Below are 25,179 nucleotides of genomic sequence, written 5' to 3' on the forward strand. Positions count from 1 at the left end.
TTCTTATCATGTCTGAGATTATTGCTCTTAGTAGATTATTTACAGGCATTCATATCTAGAAAAGAGAGGTGAAAGATACAAAAACTGAGGCCTCGCCTAGAGAATCATTAGAATTCTTCTTAATAATAATTGTTAGAATAATCATAGAGCAGGAAGATTTCAACAGAAAGATAACAAGCAAAGTTGTACAGGTGCCCCATGGAACTGAGATATCTCAGAAGAGGCTGAAGATAGAACTTGCAGTGGCCTAAATTTTGTTCCTCAGTTGTTGCTTACTCTCACGTTGGAGTAAATACTTTTTCTGAAAGGCTATATAGATTATCTGTTTAATCCTTGAAAGAGTTTTTGTTTGTTTGTTTTGTAATTTGGGAAATAGTTTTGTTGTTGCTTCAATTGGGAGAGGGTCCTCACCAAATAGTCTTTAATATGGGAATGGCAGTGCTTTGTGGGGCACAGTGAAAAATGAGATCGACTTTCTTCTTGAACTCTTATCAGTCTGTTCCTGATTTTAGTGAATATGAAAAGCTTGCGCTCTTTTGTCCTTCTGCTAAAGCAGTTGTATTTTTTAAAAAATAATTATTGATGACCAAATCTCTGAGCTCAGTTTTACCCGCTGATTGTTTTACATCACTTATCTATTATCTATCAAATGCCTTAGCTTTCCCCGAAGAAGCGTGAGGCACTTCCTCAGAGTGTACTCAAAATGTTTGAGACGATGAAGTTTTAGTCATCGATTTTTATTTATTTGCATTACTAGTTAAAAAAGAAAACTATTTCCAGGTCATGCTTAGCCAGGAGCAAGGTGGTAAGCTGCTCCAAAGTTTTACTGGTGAGCACAAAGGATGCTTTGCTAAAACCTAGTTGATATATATCAGCTTCTGCTCACTTCCTACTCATTCTTCTTCATTTTCTGGAAAGCTTTTTGTTATTTATTACTCATTTATGAACCAAGCTGGGATTTGCTTAAATGGTGGGCTGAGTTTTTAGTGCATAAAACTGTTTAACTCCTGTGAAAACTCATTTGAAATCAGCCATTCCAGGAGGATATTACTCATATGATTTTAAAATTGATGTTCCTACTTTGTCTTTAAGTGTCTGAAAACATCATACCATTTGTAAATAGTAATGTGTTAAATCTCAATCTATTGTATTGGCTTTGCTGATGTATTTTTTACTCATTTTAAAAATAAAACAAGTCTAGAAATTGCATTCTGAAGAAAAGCTAAGCTTTGAGCACAAGCTTCTCTTCCAAGATATGCTCTCTGACCTAGAATAAGAGTTTTGAGTAATGAAAGTCAATCTTCTGGGTCTTTCAGGTTCTAGGGGAGCTTTTTATCAAAGTGTTAAAATGACACTTTCATGCTGTTACCATTCAAGAAAGGTTGCCAGGTGGAAGGCAGACTTGGCTAGTGTGGAAAACCAGCCTCTGCATGCTTGAAGGTTCTTTGGGCTTGATCTTGAAGGCAAAGTTCACATCAGCTCCTTGTAGAATGCAGGCATGTGAGTGGTAAATGAGGTGTTTTGACATTCATGCTGAACAGAGACTAGACCACTGTTCCTTTTCTTTTTGTTCCACTTCCCCATTCTCCTTCTACTGAAGAGAATCTACTTAACATTCTGGTTTAGTATTTGGAGCAAGGTACTATTTATGATACCTATTGTATTTCTTTTTTTCTAAATTGTATTTCTATATTAAATTTTATTACTAGCATGGACCTGTGTGGGGGCGGTATACTTCAGCTTGTGGTCCACTGAGGTCTCTGGGTTGTCTCTCTGATACTCACAAGGGAATCATACTCTGAGCATACCCTTGCTGAAGTTTATCCTGTTCCTTTCTAAATGTGAAATTGTTGAAGATTTTAACTTACTATTTGAGAAGCAAGTACCTTATTTTTGACTGGTTTTGTGTGTGTTTTGTTTTGTTTTTTTTCTGACCTAGATTACCAGAGACTGATGACTGTGGCGGAGACAATTACAGCTCTCATGTTTCCTTTCCAGTGGCAGCATGTCTATGTTCCTATTCTCCCAGCTTCTCTCCTACATTTCTTAGATGCTCCTGTGCCATACCTGATGGGCTTGCATTCCAATGGCCTGGATGACCGGTCAAAACTGGAGCTGCCTCAAGAGGTAAGAAAAACGTGGAGCTTGGGTGCTGGTGCCTGTGGCCCTGGTACACAGGGAGAGAAGGGCTTTGGGATGAGCCCAGGGTGGTATCACCAAATTTATTTTCTTCTGGGGAACACAAACAACTTTCCAGGAAAAAAGTAAAAACAATGAACATCTAGCTCAATTTATATAATTCCAGAAACACTTATTTCCTCTATCACCTGACATACTTTTATAATAATCTGTTTATACTATTGTGAACTGCCTTTTTCAAACATGATATTTTACATATTTTTAAGAAAATCTTTTTATTATGTAAAAGTTTAAACTTACACAGAAGAGTAGCATAGTGAATCTCTGTGTTTTCAATACTTAGCTTTAACAGTTATCATACATTTAAATTGTATTTTACTTTTGTACTTTCTACCCCCTATTTTTTAAAGAAATTCCACATAATGTAGTTTTACAACTGCTTTAGGAGCCAGACATGTATTAATAAATGAGTGGTTTTGTTTTATAGGCCACAGTTACTCTGTAAAAGTTGACCTGATCATAGTGATTCTTGTAGTACTGAATGTAGCTTTGAAAACTTTCCTTGCTCAAGATAAGGAAGGCCTTGAGAGAATGCTTCTCCTCCCCTGCTGTGAGGACGGCCTGCTCCTCTTTCCTATTGTTTCAAATACTAAAATAATTGATTAAAAAATATATTTGTTTATTTACTACTTCATTCTAAAATAGATTTAAAGCATCATTAGAAATAAGATTGTCTTGGTTTTATTTTCCTAGAATTACCAAGAGAACTGGTCTACCTCTTATGGTCATTTTGTGGCTTGTATGAAACTAGCTGGGGGAAGGCCTTTCCTACTCTGAATTTCGTAGTCAACAGAAAGGCCTGGGAAGAAGACTTGGGACTATGCACACACTGGTATCAACATGACTCTGTCTCATCCTTCCACCAATGATTTTTGGGGGGAAGATTTTTATGTATAGCTGAGGAATATGAGTAAGGGGACCTCCAAAGAAGAGACCGTTCTCATGGAATTGGATCTAAGCAGCATTCACACTGTTGGGCATGTCTGGGCAGCCATCTTGATGAACATACCTGATAATTAGATCATACCCGTAATGTTTAAGTTATAGTCAATTGCATCTCTTTTTCTCTCTCCTTTGGTTTTGTTTTTATTTATTTATTTATTTGGCTGTGTCGGGTCTTAGTTGCGGTGCGTGGGCTCAGTAGTTGCAACACGTGGGCTTTCTAGTTGTGGCACAAGGGCTCTGGAGCGTGTGGGCTCAGTAGTTGCAGCACGCGGGCTTAGTTGCCCCGCAGCATGTAGGATCTTAGTTCCCCGACCAGGGATTGAACCCACGTCCCTTGCATTGGAAGGTGGATTCTCTTTTTCTTTTTAAAATTTATTTATTTAATTTACTTATTTTTGGCTGCATTGGGTCCTCGTTGCTGCACGCAGGCTCCCCCCAGCTGTGGCGAGCGGGGGCCACCTCTCGCCACGGTACGCGGTCTTCCCATTGTGGTGGCTTCTCCTGTTGCAAAGCACGGGCTCTAGGTGCGCGGGCCTCAGTAGTTGTGGCTCGTGAGCTCTAGAGCACAGGCTCAGTAGCTGTTGTGCACGGGCTTAGTTGGTCTGCAGCATGTGGGATCTTCCCAGACCAGGGCTCGAACCCATGTCCCTTGCATTGGCAGGTGGATTCTTAACCACTGCGCCACCAGGAAAGCCCCGGAAGGTGGATTCTTAACCACTGGACCCCCAAGGAAGTCCCTCGCCTTTGGTTTTAGAATCAGAATGTCTTCCTTGTAGTTCTTTCCGTTTCTGCCTCCTTTGAATCTATAGAGCTTTGTGCTATTTGGGGTGGGACAAGATTAATTAAGGAAGAAAAGGTCTAAATAATGTCAACTAAAAAAATGCAGGAGGCTGCAAAAAGAACAGAGTTTATTTGGGGGCTTAAGAATTGCAGTTGAGGAGACACAGATTCAGTTAACCCTGAAAGAGTATTCCGAGGAAGAGAAAGAGTCGGGGGCTTATAAAGACAAAACCCACGAGGTTGTTAAAAGTTGCCCTGGTGAGAGTTCTGATCGACTCTGATGCGAGTCAAAATATTTGCCCTTAAGAAATCACAGGTTATTTTAGGGTAGGGGTCTTGTAAGTATATAGACTGTCACGAATTGTTTTAGGGTAAGGGTCTGATTAGTATCTTGAGTTTCTGGCAGGTGTTCTGGTGTTCGGTTCTTCATCAGGTCAAAAGGTCAGCTTCCATCCAGGCTGAGTCATGCAAACATCGTACTTCCTTAATGGCTTCCCAGCTCCATTTTAGAGATCTCTCTTAGAAATACTGACTCCATTTTGACTTTCCTTTCACAATGATGGAGAAAACCATTGAGTTTGGGGTACTGGGTTTTTATATGTATTTGTCTACTGATAAATATGCATAAAGGGTAGATATCAAAGATTGGAGAGTGGGGAGCTTTTTGTTGTTGCTTTAAATGATTGCATATTTAATACTGACAGCTCCTTCTGGTAAACCTAATTATCATTTTGTAAAAGTCAAAATAAGAATAACAGTGAAAATGTTCATTGCAGCTCTATTGACAATAGTCTGGACATGGAAGCAACCTAAGTGTCCATCGACAGATGAATGGATAAAGAAGATGTGGCACATATATACAGTGGAATATTACTCAGCAATAAAAAGAAACGAAATTGAGATATTTGTAGTGAGGTGGATGGACCTCGAGTCTGTCATACAGAGTGAAGTAAGTCAGAAAGAGAAAAACAAATACCGTATGCTGACACATATATATGGAATCTAAAAAACACACAAGAAAATGTCATGAAGAACGTAGGGGCAAGACGGGAATAAAGACGCAGACCTAGTAGAGAATGGACTTGAGGATATGGGGAGAGGGAAGGGTAAGCTGGGACGAAGTGAGAGAGTGGCATGGACATATATACACTACCAAACGTAAAATAGATAGCTAGTGGGGAAGCAGCCACATAGCACAGGGAGATCAGCTTGGTGCTTTGTGATCCCCTAGAGGGGTGGGATAGGGAGGGTGGGAGGGAGATGCAAGAGCTAGGAGACATGGGGATATATATATGTATATGTATAGCTGTTTCACTTTGTTATAAAGCAGAAACCATCACACCATTGTAAAGCAATCATACTCCAATAAAGATGTTTAAAAAAAAGATTATTTTGATAATAACTGTACAGAATTAAATATATGTCAAAGAACATTAAAGGAATTCCAGAATTTCTAAGGGAAAAAAAAAGGAAATAAAGTATTTTGAACTGAATAAAAATGAACACACAAAATATCAAAATTTGTGGAATGTCATTAAAATATTACTTGAAAGATTTACAGCCTATCTTAGGCCGTGAATATTACAAACAACTCAATGCCAACAAATTTGACAACAGATGAAACACACAAACTGTTAAAGCTCACTCAAGAAAACAGATAACCTGAATAGCTCTATATCTATTTTTTAAATTGAATCTGTAGTCTAAAACCTTCCTACAAAGAAAACTCCAGGCCCTGATGGCTCCACTGATGAATTCTGCGAAACATTTAAAGAAGAAATAGTATCACTTACACAAGCTCCTCCAGAAAACTGAAGGGAGTATTTCCCAACTTATTCTATGAGGCCAGCATTATCCTGATACCAAATCAGACCAAAACATTAAATGAAAACTAGGAACCAAATCCCTCATGAACACAGATGCAAAAATTCTAAACAAATTTTTAGTAAAGCGCATCCAATAATAAACAAAAGGATAATACAGCATGACCAAAGAGAGTTTATCTCAGGACTGCAAGACTGGTTTACACATTCAAAAATCAATGAATATAATTCACCATTTTGATAAAACTAAAGCTAAAAACCATATAATTACCTCAATAGATGCAAAAAAGCATTTGGCAAAATACAACCACCACTTCCGATAAAAACTGTCAGCAAGCTACTAACAGAAACCAACATTCTCAACTGATAAAAAAGCATCCATGAAAAACCACGTGATGGGCTTCCATGGTGGTGCAGTGGTTAAAAATCCGCCTGCCAATGCAAGGGACACGGGTTCAAGCCCTGCTCCAGGAAGATCCCACTTGCCGCGGAGCAACTAAGCCTTTGCATCACAACTACTGAGCCTACGCTCTAGAGCCCGCGAGCCACAACTACTGAAGCCCGCACACCTAGAGCCCGTGCTCCACGACAAGAGAAGCCACCGCAATGAGAAGCCCTCGCACCTCAACAAAGAGTAGTCCCCACTCGCCGCAACTAGAGAAAGCCCGTGAGCAGCAACAAAGACTCAACTCAGCCAAAAATTAATTAATTAATTAATTAAAAGAAAAAACCATAGTAATAACACCATACTTAATGGTGAATGCTTTCCCCTTAAGATCAGAAATAAGACAAGCATGCCATATTCTATTCAACATTGCACTAGAGGTTCTAGCCAGTGCAATAAGGCAATAAGGCAAGAAAAAGAAAAGACATCAAGACTGGAAAGGAAAAAGTAAAACTATCATTATTTGCAGGCAATAAGACTGTCTACATAAAAAATCTGAAGGAATATACAAAAAGCTACTAGTTTAGGAGGGTTGTAGGACACAGATCAATATACAAAACTCTATTATATTTCTATATATTAGCAATGAACAATCAGAAATTGAAATTTTATGTTGTTTTTTTGTTTGTTTGTTTTTGTTTTTGTTTTTGTTTTTTGCGGTACGCGGGCCTCTCACTGTTGTGGTCTCTCCCGTTGCGGAGCACAGGCTCCGGACGCGCAGGCTCCGGACGCGCAGGCTCAGCAGCCATGGCTCACGGGCCCAGCCGCTCCGCGGCATATGGGATCCTCCCGGACCGGGGCACGAACCCGTGTGCCCTGCATCGGCAGGCAGGCTCTCAACCACTGCGCCACCAGGGAAGCCCCGGAAATTGAAATTTTAAAATACCATTTACAATAGCACTAAACATATGAAATACTTAGGAATAAATCTGACAAAAGATATGTAAAACCTGTTCACTGAAAACTATATAACACTGCTGAGAGAAATTAAAGACCTGAATAAATGGAGAGATATGCCATGTTCATGTATCAGAAGACTCAATAATGTTAAAATGTCAATTCTCCCTAAATTGGTCTACAGATTCAAGGCAATCCAAATGAAAATTTCAGAAGGTTATTTGTAGATTGGCAAGCTGATTCTAAATATATATGAAATAAAAAGGACCTACAATAGCCAAAACAACTTTGAAAATAAGAACAAAGTTAAACGACTAACACTACCTGACTTCAAGATTTAATATAAAGCTACAGTAATCAAGACAGTATGGTATTGGTGTAAATGTAGACTAACACATCAATGAAACAGAACAAAGAATCCAGAAACAGACTCACACATATACAGATCACTAATATTTTGACAAAGGTGAAAAGACAATTTTATCAGAGAGAGGATAATCTTTTCAACATATGATTCTGGAACAACTGGATATCCATCTGGAAAATATAAACCTGGACCCTTAGCTTACACCATTTACCAAAATCAACTTGAAATGGATCATAGACTTAAATGTAAAGCCTAAGACTAAAAACTTCTAGAAGGATATGTATAGAAAAAAAAACTATGTTACCTTGGTTAGGCAAAATTTTCTTAGATACAACACTAAAAGCATAATCCATTAAAAAAACCTGATAAATAGACTTCATCAAAATTAAGAACTGTTCTTTGAAGGACACCATTAAGAGAGCAAAAAGACAAGCCACAGAACAGGGAAATACCTGCAAATCATATATCTGATAAAGGACCTGTGTCCGGAATATATAAAGAACTTCCAAAACTCAGTAATAACAAAACAACACAATAAAAAAAATGGGCAAAAGACTTAAACAGGCACTTCACCATAGAAGACCTGTGGATGGCAAATAAGCAAATGAAAAAATGTTCAACATTACTAGTCATCAAGCACATGCAAATCAAAACCACAATGAGGTACCACTACATAGCTATTAGATGGCTAAAACTGAAAAGACTGAGCATACTAAATGTTAACAACAATGTGGAAGAACTGTAACTCTCATACACTGCTAGTGAGCATGTAAAATACACATCTACTTTGAAAGACAATTTGGCAATTTCTTTAAAAAGTCAACATACGAATATCATATGGTGCAGTCATTCTACTCCTAGGTATATATGCAAGGGAAAAGAAAACATATGTCTATACAAAAACTTACATACAAATGTTCATAGCTCTAATGCCCACCAACAGGTAAACAAATTGTAGTAATATCTGTACAGTGGAATACTACTCAGCAATAAAAGGAGCATGAATGAATCTCAATATAATTATGCTGAGTAAAAGAAGACAAACTAAAATAAAGAATGCATACTGGGGCTTCCCTGGTGGCGCAGTGGTTGAGAGTCCGCCTGCTGATGCAGGGGACACGGGTTCGTGCCCCAGTCCGGGAGGATCCCACATGCTGTGGAGCGGCTAGGCCCGTGAGCCATGGCCGCTGAGCCTGCGCGTCCGGAGCCTGTGCTCCGCAACGGGAGAGGCCACAACAGTGAGAGGCCCGCATACCGCAAAAAAAAAAAAAGAATACATACTGCATGATTCCATTTATATAAAAACCTAGAGAATTCAAACTCTTAAGTAACAGAAATCGTATCAGTGGTTGCCTGGAGACTGGGGGAGAGAACGCAGAGAGGACAGGATGGAGGTATTATAAAAGGGCATGAGAAAACCTTTGAGGGTAATGGGTATGTTCCCGATGTCAGTGAATATAACATGTAACAAAACTTTAAATGTGTGCAGTTTACTGTATGTCAATAGTATCTCAAAAATTTTAAAGGGTAAGAACCAAAAAAGCTGGTAATTCTCCTGGTATTGTCTAGATACATATAAAAACATCTCACCTTTGGGCCTTGCTGAGTGTCCTAGGTCAAGTGGCCTTCTCTCTCTGGGCCTACCTTACTTCCTCCTACTCTTACCCTCCTTCATCAGAACTTATTTAGTCTCTCAAAAAGTGTTAGGCACTATTCTAGGTCCCCAGATACAATGGTGGGCCAAAGGAAAATCTTTACCTGTAAAATTAGTGAATGAGTAGAGTTAACTGCCATCAAGATCCCTTCTAAATGTAAATTTTAAAGAATCTCCAGAAAGACCTCTTTAGTTATATTTTTACCATTTTCCAATCAGACTGATTCAAGAAGCTAAGGTGTCCATGAGGAATGGCATGAGGTAGCTGAACTACTCCTCTAGGCTAGAAATCTGAAGCCAGTGGCAAGAACTCTGAACTAGCATATTTGGAGTACATATCTCAGGGAAGTACCTAAGGGCTATACCAAGGACATGATTCCTGGGAACAGCGCATGTAGTTGCCTGGAGGGTCTCTGTGATACCCATTTTTCTGAAATGAGTCATAGAAATGAGAGTTAGTTAACCCTCCTTCCATATCCCAAACTCCACATTCTAATGGGACCACAAGAATTCATGTCCTGGCCACAAATGAGACCAGAGTAACTCATATCAGTATTTGGTGTTCAACAGTTGGATTACAGATGGGCTGAGAACTGACTGCCTCAACCCTTTGGGCAGAAGGGCAAGGTTTCAAGTGACCAGAGTGTCTCATTTTACAGTCTCCAGCTATAAGCAGACTCCTCCCTTTATTCCCACAAGCAATACATAAATATTGTCATTTTTCAAGTGTAACACAACATGAAAAAATTGGGAGGTCCTGATTTAAAGTGATGGTTTAGGAGATGTTTCTCTAAACCGACAATTTAGTAAAAAAGTCTCCATCAAGCTCTCCAGGACCAACGCCTTATGCAGGGTTCAGGACCTGAAACTTGATGTGTGTTTTCCAGGAGGCAAGGAGGACTGTGTTAGAGTATTCCACTTGCATGGGCAACACGTTCTCAAGTCTTGGCCAAGAGGACTGTCACCTTAATGAAAGGCTTGGAGCAAGAGCTCAAAGATAAAGTCAGAAGGCTATCGAGCATAAGGCTGAGGAACCCAGGATTTGTCTAAACTGTCACCACTTGTATCTTCAAAACCTAAAAAAATGCCTGGCACATTCATTCATTCAGTAAATACTTGATGAGCACTTCCCATACACTGGGCATGTAGTGGGTATTTATATTTGGTAAATGAATAAACAAAATATACAAAAAGGCTACAACAAGGACACTGAATATTGCACAAGGAAGAGAACACACTACTTAATCTGACACCTCAAGCTGAAACTATTCTCTGGAGAAACTGACCTAGACCGGGCCTCTATGAACAAAAAGGTGTATTCCATCATGCAAGTAGCAAACAACTTTTAACATCTATATATTCCAGGCACAATGTTAGAGGACTGGGGGTAAGACAATGATTAAATACAGTCTCTGCTCTTAAATTGCTCCCTGATAATGATGGCTCAAAACAATAGAGATTATAAAGGGGAGGCAAGAACAAAGCAAAACAGGAGCTTAGCGGAGGATCAACTCAGCCTGAGGACATCAGAGAAGGCTTCACAGAGGAGGAGACACATCAGCTGGATTTCTATAAGCTGCTTACCCATAATTCACTCGCCCCTTCTTTCTTGTTAATAGAATCAATACAGTTCAGGGTAACATTACACCCAGGTCAATACTCACTTTCACAGCCTCCCTTGCACTTAAGGGTGGTCATGGTTCTGGCCTATGAGACAACAGAAGTTGTTGGGAATTTCTGGGAAAGCTTTTGCTTTCTGATGTAAGAGGGAAAATACAGCTAGCATCAACTTTCCCCTTTGCTCTGAATGTGAACATAAAAGGCCTCTTGTAACAGAGGAACAAGTATGAATATAAAAGTCAACATGCTAAGGACAGCTGAGTGAAATGATAGACTCTCATTTCCTGATTACACTGTTGAGCAACCACCAATTCTGCACTTCTTGATAATTTAAGAAAAATAACCCCCATTTATCTCATGCACTGCTGATTAGATTCTCTAGTACTTACAGCAGGACCCATTCCTAACTGACACACTGTTAAAGGATGAGAAGAAGTCTGCCAGGCAAAAAAGACAGGGGAAAGCATTTCAGGCAATGGGAACAACTTACGCAAAAACAGAAACAGGGAAAGAAGCTGGCATGTTTAGGAACAGGGACATGTTAGTGACATAATCCAAGAGGCTAGAAAGTACAACAAGGAGGCCTCACTTGCTTCATCCACAGTGGTACACTTCTGGTACATGGATGTGCGCAGAGTAGGTGTCCGAACATTCAACAGCCTGATCTTGTCTACTCGGGAATCAAACACCCGGAGCACAGGATCTTTATCATCATCATCATGACACATGATTTTGTTGTCAATGAAGGAAGCAAACATCTGGGTCTCCAAGAATCTTGAGAGGAAAGGCAGGTAGGGCTCAGGCTGATCTGACAGAAAAGATGCCTGGTGGGACCAAAAGGAAAAAGTCATCAACAGGGAAGAGGGCATATCAGCCTTAATCAACCACGGCTACATACCCAAGGGATTCAGTAGGTTAACTTGTCTCTGAAGCTTCCTAGGTCTTTATAAATTGCAAACAATAAAACCTCTCCATCCTTTTAAAAAATTCATATAATTTCAGATATCCTGAAACTTTGACACACTGTCTCATTTAACTTACTCAGGTAACCTACTGTGGCAACCAATGTTCCCAGAATCCTGATGTTCAACCTGCATGCACATCTTTACCTAAGAGAGCTCTTTGACTGAAGGTAAACCACCTGATAGCGATAACCAGCACTCTGCTCTAAAGCAAGCAGACCTTATATTTTATCAACATCAGAAGGACCATGAACTTGTTTCCAGCACATATTATGAAAGAAAAACTCATCTTCAGTCACATCTTTAAGAGAGTCTGGCATGTTCTCATTTCTTACCACCTCCCCAGTGGGATTATACTCACTTTGTCAAAGTTTTGCATCTGCTCCCTGTTGGTAAACCAGGACTCCTTATCCTGGCTGGGCTGAATGACAAACACCTCATAATCTGCAAACATCTGAGTGAAACGATTTGCAAAAACTTCCCGGATCTGAATGTTTAGCTGGTAAATCCTTAGTTCTTCTTCATCACACTGAACTTTGAGATCCTTATTGCTGCTGGGGTCTTCACGTACTTCCAGCTACAAAAACAAAACAAAACAGTTGAGAACATGCAAGCTTTTCCTTTTATCCCAAAGAAATGCAACTCATCCTTTCCCCCGCCCCCCCGCCAATGGTCATTTACTTTTGCAGCAAATGGAGAAAATAAACAAAAGAGAAAAAAAAGGGAAGAAAAGAAAAAGAAAGGAATTCTGACATGGAGAAGAGATAAATCAGCGTGTTCCACTTGCAGGTACCCAGCAACCCAATGAAAGTGGAGAGGAACTCATTACAGGCAGAGAGAGATTCAGCAATAGAGGAAAAGACACCAGTTATCTCAAGGGTCAGGGAAAGGAAGGAGTCTGGGAAGTCAACAAGAAAATGATAATGCAAAGCGACAAGGTCAGACTCTGGTTTTCCCTTCATCTCTTTGATTTTTCTCCCCCATATCACTTTCCCTATCTTTCTCCCTAAAAATGTTTCCTTACTGGTTTTCTTAACTTTTTTAATCTAAATATTTCTCTGCTCTTCTTTAACTGGTCATGATTTTTCTTTTTTAATATCTGCTCTACTAACTAAACAAATCAGGAAAATGAAATGTTTCACACTTCACTAAAAAATAGCCCAATGAAATGATTACATTGCCCCATTTTGTTTATATGTAATTTAAGAAAGTAATTTAATAGTGAGAATGGGGAGGGTGAAGAGATGGGTAAACAACTACAGAAAGCGGACAGTCTCATCAAAGTCAGGAAATGGAAAGTTAAGTACATCCCTGGGAAGAGCAGAGGACTAGAATTCAAGAGGACCAGGTTCTAGCCGCAAGTCAGCCACATAGAAGCATTTAATCTTAGGTAAAACACTCAGAATCTCTAAGTCAACAATTCCTGCTCTATGTGCTTTAGGATGCTGTGAAATTCACAAGGCAATGGATCTGAAAGAAGTCTGAACACAAGATTGCCACCACCATCCCTCCAAGTCTCTCTGCAGTAGTGTTTACAGAGAATGACAGCAGCTTCTCCTTGATGTTGAAGTGAGAAACTACCAAGATTTAGATTCAAGTAGCAGAGCTAAATGTTTGCCAGAGCTAAATCCAGAGTCTCCCACACAGAGCATCCTTTCAGTACTCACAGATATGCCTTGCCCTGAACTGGGTACCTTCTCATTCTACACTTTATTTCACCAGGACAGCACCTTAGCACAGACCCATATACAGAATCATACCTTCTCCAGGCTCACCCCAGTCCTCTTGACCAAGGCCTGCAGGCGGGCGATAGTTTCATTCTCCTTGAGGAACTCGTAGGAATGTAAAGGGGAGCCTGCGATGTTTCCATTCCTCTTGTCGGAGACGAGCTCAGAGGCCCGGAGCCTCTTCAGCTTGGAGGCACTCTCGCTACAGTGAAGGTTCCCTTCAGGGGGAATGCCAAATGCCATGAGAATCTCAGAGACTTCCTGGACAAACTCCAATTTGTTGGGAAACTGAGGCAAGTCCTCCGGCAGCTCAATGAAGTGGTTGTCAATGTCCACAAAGCAGAGGTTAGCCTGGCAGTCAAAACATGAGGAGGAGTGTGAACAACTCCAAAGTATTAAGGAAGAAGCTTTTAGAGGGGATAATGAACAAGAAAGGAAAGAGCAAACGTCTACAATGGGCATAACTTAGGTACGGTTAAAGAAGATGGGGTGGAAGGAGGTAGACCTGAGTTCCAGTCTTCCCCTGATGCTTTCTAGTTGTGGGATCTTGGGAAAGTTACATAACTCTGTTTCCTCAGCTATAAAATGGTGATAAAAACAACTTATCTTAGAGAGTGATAAGGATTACATAATGACATAGATGTTTAGCATCTAGCACAAAATTCTCATATATAGTAAGTGCTCATAGAATATTTGTTGAGTTCACAAATTCTTACAAGAGTAAAAAGAATGCTAGGAGTGTGTCAGAAAGTCTAGGTTCCAGACCTGAATCTGTCACTATCTCCCTATATGACCCTGAGCATACCAGTATCCCTTTCTGAGCCTCATTTCTGATTTGTTAGATTTGATGGCTGGTCTTGATTTTTGTGCTTCCTTCTGGCTTTAAGATTGCTTCTGAGAGGATGTAGAGAGACAGTACTTTCATACATTGCTGAGGAGGCAGGTAATCTGGATTAACAAAAAATAACCTGGCAATATCTATCCTTATTTTATAGACATAACTGACACAGAGAGGTTAAGTAACTTGTCCAAAGTCACACAGCTAGTAAGTAGTAGAGCTGGGATTTGAACTCAGCTAGCCTGACTTCAGTCATACCCTCAAGCTCTTAACCATACATTCTTCTCCTTAGAGGTCTTACAAATTTCTTGTTCAATTTAACTTAAATATTTTATAGTTCTCATCCCTGTTGGAATTTTCTTGCAGTGCAGCTATTAATTAGAAAAGCTTTTTATTTTTGTATATTTATTTTATAACCATGAACCTGTTCTAGCCAAGACAACTGTCATTTCCTTCACTGCAGAGCATTATTAAATGCTTAAGTGTTTGTTATAGCAAGGATAATAATATTACCTATGTCATAAGTTTGTTTTGAGGATTATGAGACAATTAATGTCAAGCATTTAGGACAGTGTTAGTATACAATAAATGTCAATTAACATTGTTATTATCACTGTGAAATATAAAACTCCAATAAATGAATACACACACACACAATATATACACTGTATTACTAAACAGGAAAATTCCATAATGAAAAGATGCTAATAATCCCCACATTTATTTGTAAATTTAATGTAAATTTTTTTAAAACCCCAGAAAGATTTTTATTTTTTTCAAGGGAGTATCTGATGAATTGATTCTGAATCTTACCTAAAAAAATAAAAGAAAAGAATAGCCAATTCTGAGGGGAGACTTGCCTTGCTGGGTTCTATTACAAATATAAAACAATGGGACTGCCCTGGTGGTCCAGTGGCTAAGACTCTGCACTCCCAAAGCAGGGGGCCCAGGTTCAATCCCTGGTCAGGGAACTAGATCCTGCATGCCACAACTAAGAGTTCGCATGCTGCAATTTAAAATCCCACATGCTGCAAGTGAAGATCCCACATGCCTCAACGAAGATCCCACATTCCACAACTAAGACCCGGTGCAGCCAAATAGATAAAGAAATATTTTAAAATAAATAAATAAAGTGTTTTTTAAAAAAGAAAACAAATATAAAACAATAATCTATTGGAAAAGAACAGTCTTGAACAGACCCATTTTTTGTGGATGAATTATTCAATAAATATTTGGGGGACAAACGACTGTACATTTAGAAATGTTAAAGTATAATACCATACTCAAAAATAAATTTGAGACAGACTGAAGATTTAAATATAAAAAATAGGGCTTCCCTGGTGGTGCAGTGGTTGAGAGTCTGCCTGCTAATGCAGGGGACACGGGTTCGAGGCCTGGTCTGGGAAGATCCCACATGCCGCGGAGCAACTGGGCCCGTGAGCCACAATTACTGAGCCTGCGTGTCTGGAGCCTGTGCTCCGCAACAAGAGAGGCCGCGATAGTGAGAGGCCCGCGCACCGCGATGAAGAGTGGCCCCCGCTTGCCACAACTAGAGAAAGCCCTCGCACAGAAACGAAGACCCAACACAGCAAAAATAAATTAATTAATTAATAAATATAAAAAATAAAGCCACTTTATGTTTTAAAAAAGAATCTCTATCTTTTAGAGATACATACTAAATATATGATGACATAATAATGCTGTGTGAGATTTGCTTCAAAATAATCCAGTAGGGTAAATGGGAAAAGAGTGGAGGATATAGAAAGAAGAGTGGCCATGAGTTGATGATTACTGTGTAATGATGGATGCTAGTCTCTTTACTCTTACATGTGTTCAACATTTTCTATAACAAAAAGTGAAAAAATAAATACCCCCACAAAAGTATTAAAAGAAAATATAAAAGATTACTATTATGCCTTAGGGTAGAGTTGGACTTTCTAAACTTTATACAAGGCTAAAAAACATAAAGATAATTACTGCCATAAAAATAATTAAAGATAATCTGGGAAACAATAATTGTCATACATAACATGTAAAAGTTTAACATCCAAAGAAATTATTGAGATAAAGATAATTTACCCAGCTGAAAAATGGAAACAGGTTATAAAAGGCAAACACAGAAGAAGTTTCAGTTAATTAACTTCAAATATATGAAAAGATGTTCAATTTCACTAATAAACCAAGAAATGCAAACAAAATATTTTTTACCTCCTGGATTAGCACAGATTTAAAAGATTTATAATGTCCAATGCTGGCAAAGTTACTAGGAAACAAACAACTCATACACTGTTATTGGGAATGTGAACTGACAACTTTCGGGGAAAAAATCTTAAAGAAATTCTTTTTTTTTTTTAACCAGTCCAACCCAAGAACTAGAAACTATCAATATTTTTACCTACTTATGTACTCCTCCCCAATCCCATCCCTCAACCTACACAGTCCCACCCCTGTAATCACTATCCTGAATTCTGTTTATTATCTTTTTGCCTTTTGTTTTTTAATTTATCACGTATGTATAGTACATGCCTTTAAATTTTTGCTTGTTTTTGAATTTTATAAAAGGATTATTGTTCTTTACACAGTCTTGTGGTACTATTTTTCTTCACTGAACATTAAGTTACTAAGATTCAGCCATTTTGTTGTGTGTAGCTACCCATTATTCATTTTCACTTGAATATTTTTGTTCATCAATTTTCCCATCAAAAGGCATTTGACTTGCCTCCTGTTTATTGTTTTTACATTGTTATACATGTTTTCTTGGACACGTGTGCAAGATCTTCTCTTGGGTATATCCTAGGAGTAGAACTGCTATGTTGTGAGGTATGCAAATGTTCAATTTTATAAGGCCTAGCTGTGTTCCAAAGTGGTTATAACAATTTACATTTTCACCAACAATCTAAAGTGATTCTACTGATTCAAATATTTCCAAAACTTGGTATCATCAGATTTCTTAATATTACTACTTTAGTGGGTACATTTATTTACACTTCCCTGATTGCTAGTGAAGAAATGTGTATTTTTTGTACAATCCCTCTTCATGTCTTTAGCCCATTTTTCTATTGGGATGCTTATCTTCTTACTGATTTGTAGGAGTTCTTTATAACCTCCTGATGCTAACTCTTCATAGGCTATATGTGTCCTACACATATCTTCTCCTAGTTTTTATTTTTTCATTTTAAGATGTCTTTTTCTTAATTAAAAACATCAAAGTTATCAATCTTTTATTTTATGGAAAGTGCTTTCTTCATCTTGTTTACAAAGTCCCTACCTACCCAAAGGTCAAAAAGGTATTTATTAATATTTTCTTCGAGAAGATTAAAATTTTTCTTTTTGACATTTAACTGCTTAATCTGTCTCAAGTTGATTTTATTAGGGCGTTGGGTAGGAATCCTTCTTTACTTTTTTTCCCTATGGACAAGCAATTTTTCCAGCTCCGTTATTAAAAAGTTCTTTGGCATGGTATGTTTATTATATATCAAAATACTGTTCCACTGATCCTGCTGTTTATCCCTGTACCAGTAAGTCTTGTATTCTAAGAGGCAGGAGGACCATACAGTAAATCCAGATTAATATAACTATTCCACAAACTCTCAATCTATTAAAACTGCATGTTTTAACATGTCCATGTATGCATTCATTCAATACACATTTGCTGAGTGCATAAATTACTCCATTTACAAATCTATAACTAATAAAGAGAACTTTCCCATATCCAAGATTCAAAAATTAGAAGAATCACTTTAAATCTCACCTTCTAGATTTCCTCCACTAGATAACAACTTTAAACCCATCCTTGTTAAAGAGACGATAAATGTTTAACACCTAAAAATAACACCTATTTTTTGTTTATTCCTCTAAGATTTTAAAATTATAAGTGCCTTCAGGTCAAGCAATTAAAAAATATAGTAAAGACAGAATTAAATCATCTAGTCATGAAGCTCACCTGCCTCATAAGCCTGTCCATACAGCTAACAGAAGAAAAGCACTGGGACCCACCAGAAGCACACAGTGCAATCATTTATCCTCTTGGTCCTCCTCTCTTTCGAGGAAAAAACCAGTTTGTCCAATAGGAAACATAAAGGCAGCTAAATACAACTATAACCACTCAACAATGCTTGGCTGGCTTTTCTTCCACTGCTATTGACCAAACACAGAATGTCTGTAAAGAAGTTTATAAACTCCAAATGCTGTATCCACATATTGTAGACACTCCTAGATAGAGGTGGCCAGAGAAAAGAAAGCAGCTCAGGCACACTTCAGATATTAAGATAGGAGCCTCTGAGACACTACTAGCCATTCTTTGCAGAGTTGGGCTGAAGCAGGTAGGGATAAGAAGGCAAAATGAAAAGGGGGCCATTCAATTACTAGACTCATACAACAGCCTCACGCTTTCTCCTCTCTGAGGGCTCTGGCAAACAGAAGTAACTTACAAACCTACCTCAAACCCCTCATGCTCCCCCTTCCTCACCTGAAAAGAGGCCAACTCCTGCAAAACAGCTTGGGAGACAAGAAGCAACCTGGAAGGGGCACTGAACCCAAGTGATCAGTCTTCCTCAGTTAACCTCCTGTCTCGTTGGGAGAGGCCATGGGAAGACTTTGCTACTCTGGGGTAGTGATCACATGGATATCCCAAACCACAAAAAGTTCCCCAAATCCCTTCCTGCAAAAGGTCACAATGGCCCTTCCCAGGCCTGAGTTTCTACCACCAAATCACAGACAGCCTCACTGGCTAGTCTATCTTCAAGTTATTCACTGAAGGGGAGTTCAACAGATAACTGGGGAAAAGCTATTGAAAAAGTATCCTGAGAAAGGAGAAAAAAAAAGTAGGAAAGAGAGGCCCAAGATAGAAAGAAGTAACACCCCCTTCCCCTGACATAGCTGTGGAAGAACTGCCTCCTTCCTGTGCTCAGACAATGAAACCCAAAAGAGAAGCACAAGACAAAGAATGCCTCACAAAGGCAGCTCAGCACTCTCACTTGCTCAGGGCCAGCTGAGCTCATGTGTTGGTGTAAAAAGAAACAAAGGGCTTTTCACAGACTTTTGATGCCCAAAGATAGGGCAGCAACCGATGAATTCTGACTTGGGGGGTTAGAGAATGTACACTCTCCATGTCTCTGGACAAAGTCCCTTTTATAAGTCTAATGTGCCCCCACCCCACTACCCTAATGGTGCCCACCTGCAAAGGCCGAAGTGCATTTCCCAGCCCCAAGGCTCACTTCTAGCATTGTAAAGATACCACAGGATGGCCACCAAAATGTTGAAAGTAGTTATCTCTGGGTGGTAAAATCTGAGGTAATTTTTACTTTATACTTTTGTGCGTTGTTAGAATTTTTAACTATAAATGTATCGTTTCTGAGACATTCCAAAGCTGTCTTTCAGAGATATTATCATGCTCCATTCATTATGTGTACCTTTCATGGTGCTTCACTCCTTGAGAAAGCCAGTCTTTTCTCACTAGCCTAAAGTTATCCATGGGGGCTGCACAGACTAAGATATCCCAGAGGTTATCTACTAAAACTCAAGTTAGAAAATATCCAGCTACGTAATTGTCCGCACAAGTACATAAACTTCAGAGGAACAGGCTGGATGAAGTCGGACTCTGAAACCCTAGAACTGCTTATGAAATACACACAGGTATTCTACAATGCCACTGTCACCACTCCTCAAGTAGACCACAAGGAGAAGCAGAGTACAAAAGATGCAGCAATGGCAGAGGCTGCAAAAGTGAAGAATCCAATATCCCAGAACAGAGTGAAATTTTGGATTTCTCAAACAATCCAGTTTCTCAGTCCTGTTAAGAAAACTGCTGGTCTCCCAGCAGCCTCTTCACACACCCACATACATGAAGCACACACAAAATAATGCTGAGAGAGCCTACAGAAAATAGAATTTGCCCCAAGTATACAGCAAGCTGATGCCAAAGATGAAAAAAAAACAGAAATCTGGCTTCTGGCCTAGTGACCTATTTATCAGATTATGCATGCCTCTTTGGTTTTCTACCTTCAATCATTTATTACTGTTATTCTTTCTTTCTTTTTTATTTAACATCTATTTTGGAGTATAATTGCTTTACAATGGTGTGATGGTTTCTGCTTTATAACAAAGTGAAACAGCTATACATATACATATATATATCCCCACCCCATGTAGCTCTTGCATCTCCCTCCCACCCTCCCTATCCCACCCCTCTAGGGGATCACAAAGCACCAAGCTGATCTCCCTGTGCTATGTGGCTGCTTCCCCACTAGCTATCTATTTTACGTTTGGTAGTGTATATATGTCCATGCCACTCTCTCACTTCGTCCCAGCTTACCCTTCCCTCTCCCCATATCCTCAAGTCCATTCTCTACTAGGTCTGCGTCTTTATTCCCGTCTTGCCCCTACGTTCTTCATGACATTTTCTTGTGTGTTTTTTAGATTCCATATATATGTGTCAGCATACGGTATTTGTTTTTCTCTTTCTGACTTACTTCACTCTGTATGACAGACTCGAGGTCCATCCACCTCACTACAAATATCTCAATTTCGTTTCTTTTTATTGCTGAGTAATATTCCACTGTATATATGTGCCACATCTTCTTTATCCATTCATCTGTCGATGGACACTTAGGTTGCTTCCATGTCCAGACTATTGTCAATAGAGCTGCAATGAACATTTTCACTGTTATTCTTATTTTGACTTTTACAAAATGATAATTAGGTTTACCAGAAGGAGCTGTCAGTATTAAATATGCAATCATTTAAAGCAACAACAAAAAGCTCCCCACTCTCCAATCTTTGATATCTACCCTTTATGCATATTTATCAGTAGACAAATACATATAAAAACCCAGTACCCCAAACTCAATGGTTTTCTCCATCATTGTGAAAGGAAAGTCAAAATGGAGTCAGTATTTCTAAGAGAGATCTCTAAAATGGAGCTGGGAAGCCATTAAGGAAGTACGATGTTTGCATGACTCAGCCTGGATGGAAGCTGACCTTTTGACCTGATGAAGAACCGAACACCAGAACACCTGCCAGAAACTCAAGATACTAATCAGACCCTTACCCTAAAACAATTCGTGACAGTCTATATACTTACAAGACCCCTACCCTAAAATAACCTGTGATTTCTTAAGGGCAAATATTTTGACTCGCATCAGAGTCGATCAGAACTCTCACCAGGGCAACTTTTAACAACCTCGTGGGTTTTGTCTTTATAAGCCCCCGACTCTTTCTCTTCCTCGGAATACTCTTTCAGGGTTAACTGAATCTGTGTCTCCTCAACTGCAATTCTTAAGCCCCCAAATAAACTCTGTTCTTTTTGCAGCCTCCTGCATTTTTTTAGTTGACATTATTTAGACCTTTTCTTCCTTAATTAATCTTGTCCCACCCCAAATAGCACAAAGCTCTATAGATTCAAAGGAGGCAGAAACGGAAAGAACTACAAGGAAGACATTCTGATTCTAAAACCAAAGGCGAGGGACTTCCTTGGGGGTCCAGTGGTTAAGAATCCACCTTCCGGGGCTTTCCTGGTGGCGCAGTGGTTAAGAATCCACCTGCCAATGCAAGGGACATGGGTTCGAGCCCTGGTCTGGGAAGATCCCACATGCTGCAGACCAACTAAGCCCGTGCACAACAGCTACTGAGCCTGTGCTCTAGAGCTCACGAGCCACAACTACTGAGGCCCGCGCACCTAGAGCCCGTGCTTTGCAACAGGAGAAGCCACCACAATGGGAAGACCGCGTACCGTGGCGAGAGGTGGCCCCCGCTCGCCACAGCTGGGGGGAGCCTGCGTGCAGCAACGAGGACCCAATGCAGCCAAAAATAAGTAAATTAAATAAATAAATTTTAAAAAGAAAAAGAGAATCCACCTTCCAATGCAAGGGACGTGGGTTCAATCCCTGGTCGGGGAACTAAGATCCTACATGCTGCGGGGCAACTAAGCCCGCGTGCTGCAACTACTGAGCCCACACGCTCCAGAGCCCTTGTGCCACAACTAGAAAGCCCACGTGTTGCAACTACTGAGCCCACGCACCGCAACTAAGACCCGACACAGCCAAATAAATAAATAAATAAAAACAAAACCAAAGGAGAGAGAAAAAGAGATGCAATTGACTATAACTTAAACATTACGGGTATGATCTAATTATCAGGTATGTTCATCAAGATGGCTGCCCAGACATGCCCAACAGTGTGAATGCTGCTTAGATCCAATTCCATGAGAACGGTCTCTTCTTTGGAGGTCCCCTTACTCATATTCCTCAGCTATACATAAAAATCTTCCCCCCAAAAATCATTGGTGGAAGGATGAGACAGAGTCATGTTGATACCAGTGTGTGCATAGTCCCAAGTCTTCTTCCCAGGCCTTTCTGTTGACTACGAAATTCAGAGTAGGAAAGGCCTTCCCCCAGCTAGTTTCATACAAGCCACAAAATGACCATAAGAGGTAGACCAGTTCTCTTGGTAATTCTAGGAAAATAAAACCAAGACAATCTTATTTCTAATGATGCTTTAAATCTATTTTAGAATGAAGTAGTAAATAAACAAATATATTTTTTAATCAATTATTTTAGTATTTGAAACAATAGGAAAGAGGAGCAGGCCGTCCTCACAGCAGGGGAGGAGAAGCATTCTCTCAAGGCCTTCCTTATCTTGAGCAAGGAAAGTTTTCAAAGCTACATTCAGTACTACAAGAATCACTATGATCAGGTCAACTTTTACAGAGTAACTGTGGCCTATAAAACAAAACCACTCATTTATTAATACATGTCTGGCTCCTAAAGCAGTTGTAAAACTACATTATGTGGAATTTCTTTAAAAAATAGGGGGTAGAAAGTACAAAAGTAAAATACAATTTAAATGTATGATAACTGTTAAAGCTAAGTATTGAAAACACAGAGATTCACTATGCTACTCTTCTGTGTAAGTTTAAACTTTTACATAATAAAAAGATTTTCTTAAAAATATGTAAAATATCATGTTTGAAAAAGGCAGTTCACAATAGTATAAACAGATTATTATAAAAGTATGTCAGGTGATAGAGGAAATAAGTGTTTCTGGAATTATATAAATTGAGCTAGATGTTCATTGTTTTTACTTTTTTCCTGGAAAGTTGTTTGTGTTCCCCAGAAGAAAATAAATTTGGTGATACCACCCTGGGCTCATCCCAAAGCCCTTCTCTCCCTGTGTACCAGGGCCACAGGCACCAGCACCCAAGCTCCACGTTTTTCTTACCTCTTGAGGCAGCTCCAGTTTTGACCGGTCATCCAGGCCATTGGAATGCAAGCCCATCAGGTATGGCACAGGAGCATCTAAGAAATGTAGGAGAGAAGCTGGGAGAATAGGAACATAGACATGCTGCCACTGGAAAGGAAACATGAGAGCTGTAATTGTCTCCGCCACAGTCATCAGTCTCTGGTAATCTAGGTCAGAAAAAAAACAAAACAAAACACACACAAAACCAGTCAAAAATAAGGTACTTGCTTCTCAAATAGTAAGTTAAAATCTTCAACAATTTCACATTTAGAAAGGAACAGGATAAACTTCAGCAAGGGTATGCTCAGAGTATGATTCCCTTGTGAGTATCAGAGAGACAACCCAGAGACCTCAGTGGACCACAAGCTGAAGTATACCGCCCCCACACAGGTCCATGCTAGTAATAAAATTTAATATAGAAATACAATTTAGAAAAAAAGAAATACAATAGGTATCATAAATAGTACCTTGCTCCAAATACTAAACCAGAATGTTAAGTAGATTCTCTTCAGTAGAAGGAGAATGGGGAAGTGGAACAAAAAGAAAAGGAACAGTGGTCTAGTCTCTGTTCAGCATGAATGTCAAAACACCTCATTTACCACTCACATGCCTGCATTCTACAAGGAGCTGATGTGAACTTTGCCTTCAAGATCAAGCCCAAAGAACCTTCAAGCATGCAGAGGCTGGTTTTCCACACTAGCCAAGTCTGCCTTCCACCTGGCAACCTTTCTTGAATGGTAACAGCATGAAAGTGTCATTTTAACACTTTGATAAAAAGCTCCCCTAGAACCTGAAAGACCCAGAAGATTGACTTTCATTACTCAAAACTCTTATTCTAGGTCAGAGAGCATATCTTGGAAGAGAAGCTTGTGCTCAAAGCTTAGCTTTTCTTCAGAATGCAATTTCTAGACTTGTTTTATTTTTAAAATGAGTAAAAAATACATCAGCAAAGCCAATACAATAGATTGAGATTTAACACATTACTATTTACAAATGGTATGATGTTTTCAGACACTTAAAGACAAAGTAGGAACATCAATTTTAAAATCATATGAGTAATATCCTCCTGGAATGGCTGATTTCAAATGAGTTTTCACAGGAGTTAAACAGTTTTATGCACTAAAAACTCAGCCCACCATTTAAGCAAATCCCAGCTTGGTTCATAAATGAGTAATAAATAACAAAAAGCTTTCCAGAAAATGAAGAAGAATGAGTAGGAAGTGAGCAGAAGCTGATATATATCAACTAGGTTTTAGCAAAGCATCCTTTGTGCTCACCAGTAAAACTTTGGAGCAGCTTACCACCTTGCTCCTGGCTAAGCATGACCTGGAAATAGTTTTCTTTTTTAACTAGTAATGCAAATAAATAAAAATCGATGACTAAAACTTCATCGTCTCAAACATTTTGAGTACACTCTGAGGAAGTGCCTCACGCTTCTTCGGGGAAAGCTAAGGCATTTGATAGATAATAGATAAGTGATGTAAAACAATCAGCGGGTAAAACTGAGCTCAGAGATTTGGTCATCAATAATTATTTTTTAAAAAATACAACTGCTTTAGCAGAAGGACAAAAGAGCGCAAGCTTTTCATATTCACTAAAATCAGGAACAGACTGATAAGAGTTCAAGAAGAAAGTCGATCTCATTTTTCACTGTGCCCCACAAAGCACTGCCATTCCCATATTAA

The 25,179-nt window shown here is 39.2% G+C and overlaps 1 protein-coding gene and 1 non-coding gene across 4 annotated transcripts in view; one reads left to right on the forward strand and one right to left on the reverse strand.

The window, feature by feature from the left end:
* The window catches only part of DENND5A (DENN domain containing 5A), a 111,068-nt gene that overhangs the window by 33,723 nt on the left and 52,166 nt on the right, over window positions 1-25,179 (reverse strand). For all 3 annotated transcript variants that reach the window (XM_007459860.1, XM_007459859.1, XM_007459861.1), the window contains 4 exons: window positions 23,474-23,661; window positions 13,453-13,770; window positions 12,054-12,269; window positions 11,320-11,554 (listed from right to left, as the gene is read on the reverse strand). In XM_007459860.1, coding sequence (XP_007459922.1) covers window positions 11,320-11,554; window positions 12,054-12,269; window positions 13,453-13,770; window positions 23,474-23,661 — 957 coding nt within the window. The remainder of the gene's footprint in view (window positions 1-11,319; window positions 11,555-12,053; window positions 12,270-13,452; window positions 13,771-23,473; window positions 23,662-25,179) is intronic.
* Window positions 15,156-15,228, forward strand: TRNAG-CCC (transfer RNA glycine (anticodon CCC)). The gene has a single exon. It is a non-coding gene; the product is annotated as a tRNA-Gly (tRNA).

The sequence above is a fragment of the Lipotes vexillifer genome, unplaced genomic scaffold (assembly GCF_000442215.2).
Source record: "Lipotes vexillifer unplaced genomic scaffold, Lipotes_vexillifer_v1.1 scaffold61, whole genome shotgun sequence".
Classification (NCBI taxonomy): Eukaryota; Metazoa; Chordata; class Mammalia; order Artiodactyla; family Lipotidae; genus Lipotes; species Lipotes vexillifer.